The 8,287-nt window shown below is 49.9% G+C and overlaps 1 protein-coding gene across 2 annotated transcripts; it reads right to left on the bottom strand.

Annotated features, from left to right (window-relative positions):
* Positions 1–6,168: 6,168 nt before the first annotated feature.
* On the bottom strand, positions 6,169–7,527 carry LOC122010170 (pentatricopeptide repeat-containing protein At4g38150-like). Of its 2 annotated transcripts, XM_042566610.1 has the most exons (2): positions 7,034–7,527; positions 6,169–6,937 (listed from the first exon to the last, which is right to left on the bottom strand). In XM_042566610.1, exons 1-2 carry the CDS (start codon positions 7,457–7,459, stop codon positions 6,407–6,409), a joined length of 957 nt encoding a protein of 318 aa, XP_042422544.1. In that variant the 5' UTR covers positions 7,460–7,527; the 3' UTR covers positions 6,169–6,406. The 2 variants fall into 2 exon arrangements, with proteins under 2 accessions (XP_042422544.1, XP_042422543.1); XM_042566609.1 differs by having other exon boundaries at positions 6,169–7,526.
* Between the last annotated feature and the right edge of the window lie 760 nt (positions 7,528–8,287).

The raw sequence follows: 8,287 nt of genomic DNA, 5'->3' as shown, positions 1-8,287 counted from the left end.
GAGCAGGCCTGTGTCAGATATAGGAAGAAAGATTATAATAGATTCCAGTATAGGAGCCTTGATACAAGAAAACTTACGGAAACCATCTGACGAGCAGCTTGATCCAGTCCCTCCATCGGAGGATTCTTCCAAAACTTCCGATTGCTTGATCGCCAGGTCGTCGCTAAATCACCCTCTCGTTCAACCAAGGCAACCGGAGGAGGAACCTCTTCTGCAGTTTCTTCAGCGGCGCCGGACTCTGTAGAGGAAGGCAGGCACCACGAGTCAGTAAAGGTATACTTCTTGGGAGTTTTCCTCCGAGATCGAGGGGTAGAGGCCGAAGCAGATAACGGAATGGAGGCAGATAGGGTGGCTGAACTCCCAGGCTGGTCCATTAAGGGAGGAGGTAGCGGCCCGTGAGAGGAGGTCTGAGCGGGAAAAGAGGCTGGCTCGGGAGTTGCAACCCGACCAGGTGTTGGGGTTGATGTTCGTGGTGACAAAGTGGGAACCACTGGCCCCAGGGCCGTCTCCCGGTCAGGAGTAACAATCCTGGTCCCCAAAGATTGAGAGATGACGGATGAGCGACGACCAGAAGGAAGCGGTGGAGGGGACGCCTGAGTCGCGGGAGTAACTTTCTTCCTTTTGCGCTGGAGCTTCAGACGTTTGGCTGGCGGGGGAGATGCAGCTCGCTCTTCCTCGGCCTGCTCTTCAGTGGCCAGATCGACCTGCTCTACAACAGCCAGGTCTTCTACAGGAGCCACGCCCAGGGGAATAACCGAGGAAGTTTCCTCCTGGGCTGAGGCCGGGGGGACAGGCTGGGAAGCAGAAGGAGCAGACCGTGAGGCAGAAGGGCCAGACCGGGAAGAAGATGTCAAACCGTGCTTAAGCTCTGTACTTAAAGCTTTCAAATAGGAGACAGTTCGGCGTTTTGCATCTGATGAGTACGCTCGGAGCATAGCAGCCTCTGCAATAAGAAAGAAAGATACCTCAGTTAGCGAAGAGTAGTAGAAAGGGAAACGGGGTCTTACCAAACGGAGCCCCTATGTCCGCCTGAACGGGGTTGAGCCCAAATAAATACAAAAAGCCCTCCAACAGTAATACAACAAAGCGAACGCTCACGCCTTGAATTTTTTCAGAAGCGGCATTGCAGGAAGGTTGATGCTGATGTACAGGGAGAGTGGAAGAGATGTCAGAGCACCATTGGGTTGGCTCAACTAAGGGGTTAGGTGATCTAATAAAGAAGAAACGAGACTTCCATCCCTTGTTGGAAGAGGGCATGTCGGAAAAGAATTTGTAACCAGGCTTAGCCTGTACCATGAACACTCTTAGTTCCGAGCGTTTGAAAGAGTAAAAATGGTGGAATAGTTGGACGGTCAAGGGAATTTGGTATGTGCGACATAGAATGACAGTGCCGCATACGACTCGGAAGAAATTGGGAGCAAATTGAGAAGTGCAGATGCCGAAATATTGGCTCAAGGCGGAAATAAAAGGATGGATGGGAAAATGAAGACCTCCTAAAAGCTGGTCTCGGAAGACGGTCATGAAACCTGCTGGAGGGTTGGCGGGGTGTTCATGGGCTGTAGGAACTCTGAGTTCATAAGCATCACTAAGTTGCAAGTCCGATCGAATCATAGATAGGTCATGATCATCTATATCAGAAATGAAACATGAGTACCATAGGGTGGCCTTACTGTCAGCCATTATCAGGGTGGGGGAGGTCGAAGAAGAGGCCAGTTGAGAAGAAGAAGGGCACCAGACAGGAAAAGCCTAGAAGGGGGAGGGATGGGACGTCGGAGAAGTCGAAACAACAAGAAGAGGAAGGCAGTCAAAACGTTCAAGGCAATGACTGCGGATTGCCTTTAGGGTTTATAAATGGAATTCTCCTAGGGAATATCGAAAAGAGATGTCGAGTATCTTTTGGGCGAAGCGCTTAAAGCCGTCCGATCGCAGAGGGGTATGCTCTTATGGGGAATCGTGTACAAAAAGGAGTGATGTCAGTGGTGTCATACTGCATAAGCAATAAAGGCATGGGACATGTGTCGATCCCCTAGGAAGTGTATTAATGATGGACGTGATAAGGAAATCGTGAGATAAAGCGGGAGTACGGAAATGCTTACCACACGATCTTCTCGGGAAGCGGCGAGGAAAAGTGGCGGGAAAGAAATTTGAATGTGGCGAAGCCACAAGACATCATTTCCATCGACTGAGTGAGATTTTAATATTTCTATCTTTGCAATACATCTGATACTATGTATCTTTTGACTACAGGCAAAATAGAAGCGGTTTCTTTACATAGTCCCTGGTCGAGAAATCCCCCCAGGTCGGCAACATCTATCCTGGTCGGGGATTCCCCCCAGGTCGGCAATATCTTTCCGGGTCGGGAAATCACTTCTCGGTCGGCTGTCCCAGACTCTCGCCCCAGTGCGAGTTATAAGTGAGCAAGACTCTCACGCCCAACGACCTTCCAGGTCGGTTGTCACAGACTCTCGCCCCAGTGCGAGTTATAAGTGAGCAAGACTATCACACCCAACGACCTTTCCAGGTCGGCTGTCCCAGACGCTCGCCCTAGTGCGAGTTATAAGTGAGCAAGGCTCTCACGTCCAACGACCTTCCAGGTCGGCTGTCCCAGACTCTCGCCCAGTGCGAGTTATAAGTGAGCAAGGCTCTCACGCCCAACGATCTTCCGGGTCGGTTGTCCCAGACTCTCGCCCCAGTGCGAGTTATAAGTGAGCAAGGCTCTCACGCCCAACGACATTCCGGGTTGGTTGTCCCAAACTCTCGCCCCAGTGCGAGTTATAAGTGAGCAAGGTTCTCACGCCCAACGATCTTCCGGGTCGGTTGTCCCAGACTCTCGCCCCAATGCGAGTTATAAGTGAGCAAGGCTCTCACGCCCAACGACATTCCGGGCCGGCTGTCCCAGACTCTCGCCCCAGTGCGAGTTATAAGTGAGCAAGGTTCTCACGCCCAACGACCTTCCGGGTCGGCTGTCCCAGACTCTCGTCCCAGTGCGAGTTATAAGTGAGCAAGACTCTCACGCCCAACGACCTTCCAGATCGGCTGTCCCAGACTCTCGCCCCAGTGCGAGTTATAAGTGAGCAAGACTCTCACGCCCAAAGACCTTCTGGGTCGGTGCGATAATCTTTTCGGTCGGTATTTTTTATATCCACCGGAACAAAATGTAGCAGGCCAAGTTATCGTGCTGGACTGGCAATAAACCATATCTCAAGGGGTTTTGCTAAAAGTGAGATTGCGTAGACACATTCACAAGTCATATACACCTCTCAAGCGTCTCACTCACAACGGCCAAATGATCATATGTCATGAGGTGAGTGGGAAGGGAGGTAAGTCGATTGTTTTTATTATTTTTGCTATGTTTTGTTAGAAATATTGGAGAAACGCAGGGGTTCTATCAACATAATGATATATGAGCAATAGAGTGCAGAGCTACAATAAGGGTGGAATATATAATACAGGTTTTATTTCGGTAAAATCAGAGGTACATTTTTCAGAGGGTTCAATTGCAGCCAGATACGGAGGCAGGACCCTCTTCTCTCAGATGGGTCTGTGCTCGAATCAGTTCTCCTCGGACACTTTCGAGAGTGTGCTACAATTGGCAGATGATCTCATCCTTCAGCCGATTCTCTTCTTTCAGCGAAGCTAGTTCGTCCTCATGCTTTATCTTCAAATACAGGATATGATGGATTTGACTCTGGAAATCCGCTTGAGCTTTCATCTTGAGGGCTATTTCAGCCCTAGTTATGTATTTGGCTGCTTGCCAGAGCTCCTCCATTTCGCGACGGAGGGAAGTTTGCAGATCCCTGCTCAGGGTCATATCATGCAGAGCTTTTTCCTTGAGAGCTAGCTAGTGACGAAGGGAAGACAGCTCAGCCGGCTCCATGGGTTAGACAAAGATCACAAAGAAACGGAAAAGATAGAGATATGAGTGTTGTTGTAAGGAGACATAAACCTTTTATAAGGAAGAAGAAGGTGAAGGGATTTCCTCGGAATTCGAGGCGACGCTTGGAAAACAGTGTAATATTTATAGGAGGAAAGTACACTCAGAAGTTGAGGAGTCACATAAGCACAGAAGGAGATCATTCACTTCCTAGGAAGACATGTCAGCAAATGACGCGGTGACCAGGTCAGGTAACACAAGGGTTGAGGTCTAGTCAGTCGGACTAGAACCTCCTTCGACTAGACTTGAGGGGGAGGCTTGTGATATGGTGCATGTTTTGTGGGGTCGGTATGATGATGTGGTTATGAGTCAATACCATAAGAGGGCCAGAAGTCAAGCTGACCTGGAGGTCAGGAAGGTCAGAAGTCAAGCCTCTGTGGCCGGTCAGAAGTCAAGCTGACCTGGAGGTCAGGAATGTCAGAAGTCAAGTCTCCGTGGCCGGTCAGAAGTCAAGCTGACGTGGAGGTCAGGAATGTCAGAAGTCAAGCCTCCGTCGCCGGTCAGCAGTCAAGCTGACGTGGAGAGCAGGGAGGTCAAAAGTCCAGTTTACGTGGCCAGGGTTAAAGTCTCAGCTGACGCGGCGGTCGAAGGAAAAGATTATAAGCTGGATTAGGACCAGCCCTGACAGTGGTCAAGGACCAGGCCCAAGGGCCAGGTATAGTCGAGGACTGAGCCCACAAGCCACGGATAATAGTAGACATAAGCAGGTCGGCAAACAGACTTAGCGTGCAGGTCGGGACGTACAAGCCATGGATAATAGTAGACATAAGCAGGTCGGCAAATAGACTTGGCGTGCAGGTCGAGACGTACAAGACATGGATAATAGTAGACATAAGCAGGTCGGCAAACAGACCTGACGTGCAGGTCAAAACGCACAAGCCATGGATAATAATAAACATAAGCGGGTCAAGAATAAGATACAGAATTGGCGGGCAGGTCGGGACGTACAGACCATGGATAATAGTAGACATAAGCAGGTCGACAAACAGACTTGGCGTGCAGGTCAGGACGTACAAGCCATGGATAATAGTAGACATAAGCAGGTCGGCAAACATACCTGGCGTGCAGGTCGGAACGCACAAGCCATGGATAATAATAAACATAAGCGGATCAAGATACTGAACTGACGGGCAGGTCGGGACGTATATGCCATGGATAATAGCAGACATGAGTAGGTCTGGACATAAACCTGGCGTGCAGGTCGGGACGTACAAGTCACAGATAATAGTGGACATAAGCATGTCGGTAAATAGACTTGGCATGTAGGTCGGGACGTACAAGCCAGAGATACTAGTAGACATGAGCATATCTGGACATAGACCTGGCGTGCAGGTCAGAACGTATAGCCCAGGATTACAGGCACAGGTATAGAAGCAGGTCTGGACATAGACCTGACGTTCAGGTCAGGAAATGCTAGCCAGGGATAACAGCAGATAGAAGCAGGTCGGGGTACAAATATCGAATTACAGACTCATCGTCCAGACACTACAAGACAAACCAGCCAAGGAATCGTAACCGCTTGTCAGAGAATGTCAGAGAATAATCAGTGTCAGGGAATATACTAACAGTCGGGGCTCAATGCACTTTGGTTTTGCCACCAGCCTATTAAGAGGAGACACGTGTCAACCACCGCCGGACAAAGCCTAACAAACGACATTCCCTGACACCCGTCATACCCAGAAACTTCCACTGCAGTATAAAAAGGGATACCTTGTCCCTTATGCAGGTACGCTCACTCGTCATTTCTCACTAGTCTTTACTTTTCGTCTTTTCTCTGATTTATGGGGGGAAAGTACCTGACTTGAGCGTCAGAGGACCTGACCCGGGGACTTTTTCCCTGATTTCTGGTCTTTAAAGACTCGTGGGATTATCTGAGTGTGCGCAGGGTCACAGGGTCATCGTCATGAGCCTCTTCCTTCGTCAGCTGCCCGTGTGATCCTCCCAGGTGTTGCCAGGTAGATCCTACACCTCAACTTCCAGTACACCAAGACCCGCCTACATCCGACTCAGCTTCCGGACGGGATCATCATTGTTGCATTTAACGAAAAAAAACTTAAAAAGAAAAAAAAACAGGGATGTTTACTACGAACTTCATTTTCAATTTTAAAAAGATTGTGGGTTGTACACAGAATCAAACAGGTCGGAGGGGCAAGAACTCAATACAAAAGGATTAAAAAAAGAGTTCGCTATCAAAAGAAAAGAGAAACAAGAAAAAAAAATACGATGCCAAGCCGAGATCGAAATCATAGACTCAGTTGATTGAGAAAATAGAAGCAGTGTACAGAGCAAGATGATTTTGTTCCTAATTCTCACTGATTTAAGCAAGAAACAAGCACAATACAAATGTTTGATACGCCGAAGAAACAGCAGAAAGCCATTGATTTTGAATTAGTTACCAGGTTCAGTCTGCAGTGCAGCTCGTAGCCAAAGCAGCAATTTTTGATGAACAAACTGTGGTCGATTCAGTTCAGTTCACTTGCCAAAGAAAAGATCCATGACGGCTCTGTAGACCTGACTGCGCTTCCCGATCGTCTCCCTCACTGCCTTCCCCTCGGGCACGAATCCCTTGCCTCTCATCTCTTCCACTAGAGCCCTGGCCTCGTCGCCCTTCTGCTCCCGCAGGTAGGCCTCAAACAGCTCGAGGTAGGTGCCGGCGTTGGGGCGCATGCCCTTCCCCATCATCTCCAGCAAGTACTTGCGCGCCTCCGGCAATCGCCCGTCCTTCGCGAGGCCCTTGACGAGGACGGCGAACGTGTAGGCGTTGGGGCACACGCCGGACGCGAGCATGCGGTCGTATGTGCGAATGGCTTCCTTGGAGTGGCCGCCGGCGTTGGCGTAGGCCTCGAGGACGGCCGTGTGTGCGACGACGTCAGGCATGGTTCCCTTGTCCTTGATGATGGCGAACAGCTGCAGGGCCTCGTGGGCGAGGCCGTCCTTGGACAAACCGTCGAACATCTTGATGGCGTAGTTGGTGAGGCCCTCGGTGCGCATCTTGTGGAAGATCTCCTGCAGGTCGGAGGGGTCCCAGGGCTCCTTGATGATGGCGAACAGCTGCAGGGCCTCGTGGGCGAGGCCCTCGGTGCGCATCTTGTGGAAGATCTCCTGCAGGTCGGAGGGGTCCCGGGGCTCCTCCACCGCTGGCTTCTTGCTAAAGGGGTCGTAGGGAGGGGGAAGCTTGCTCTTGTCGACCTCCTTTATCTTCGTGCTCGCCTTGTTCTCGTCCTCATCGTCGGACCAGCCGAAGGAAGCGGTGGAATTGGTGTTGCTGGAGCGGGAGGAAGAGCAAAAACAACGAGCGTCTGTGGAAACTGAAGGAAGCCTCGGCGAGGGGAGGAAGACTGAGACAACGGGGAGCGCAGTCTCACAGCGGCGGCCGGCTAAAGAGGGAACGAAGAAGGCAGAGGTGAATTTGGAGCGGCGGAGGCGCAGTAGACTGGAACTGGCGGAGAAGAGAAATCGCCAGTGGGAGGAAGAGGAAAGGGAGAGGAGAGATCGAGGGATAGCGGCGGCGGCGGCGATCGCCATGGCGTTCGAGCAGAGTACGAAAGTCCAACCCTGCTGCCGTTTGATGTACCGGGGTCCAGAAGCTTCCGGAACTACCTACTTGAGACACGACTCACCACGAAATCAAGGTACGAAACACCCAACGGTCAGATTTGGGTTGCCAATTGCTCTATAAATCCCGTCCTAACCCTAGTTTTTTGACCGTCCTCTCTCCCCAATGGCGTCGCCTGGTTCGCCGCCGCAGTGTTTGTGTTGCTGCAATCTCGTTCTTTCTCATTTGCTTGGGGGTTTGGGCATATCACAATCTGAGGCAAGGTTTCGTATTCGATGAAACGAGAAGGATGGATGATTCTTAGAGCCAAATCGAGCATGGGATTCATTGTCTTTTGAACGATGGATCCTCTCTTTCGGCGAGGTAAAGTTAACTATTTTTCTTGTTAGTTGTGATGCTTTTTTTAATAATCCATCTAGTGGTTTCTTCCTGGAGTTTTTGTCTAGATCTATCTTCCTCGGGTAGTTTATCAACGTTAGTACTTTTCTTTTTCGTTCTGATCGTTTTTTACTATAATTTGTTGTTCGACTCTGTGTTGGTGTCTTAGCGGCCAGTCACTCCCTGCTGCTATCATGCTGCAAATCTTTGTGTTGGTCAGTAAGCACACCTATAGAAACTAGGTTTGTGCATCCATTGAGGTAATATAAGTTCCTCTCCGGTGCATTAGCCTACATTGCAGTTGAACTTTCAGGTCACACATGCATAACATTTATAATTAAAATAATTGCTCGGATATAAACAGTATTTTAGTTTTTGTTAACCATATCACCATGGCATTCATTACAACTATAGTATCC

Source organism: Zingiber officinale, chromosome 8A, assembly GCF_018446385.1.
Source record: "Zingiber officinale cultivar Zhangliang chromosome 8A, Zo_v1.1, whole genome shotgun sequence".
Lineage (NCBI taxonomy): Eukaryota > Viridiplantae > Streptophyta > Magnoliopsida > Zingiberales > Zingiberaceae > Zingiber > Zingiber officinale.
This window is presented reverse-complemented; position numbering and strand designations above follow the sequence as displayed.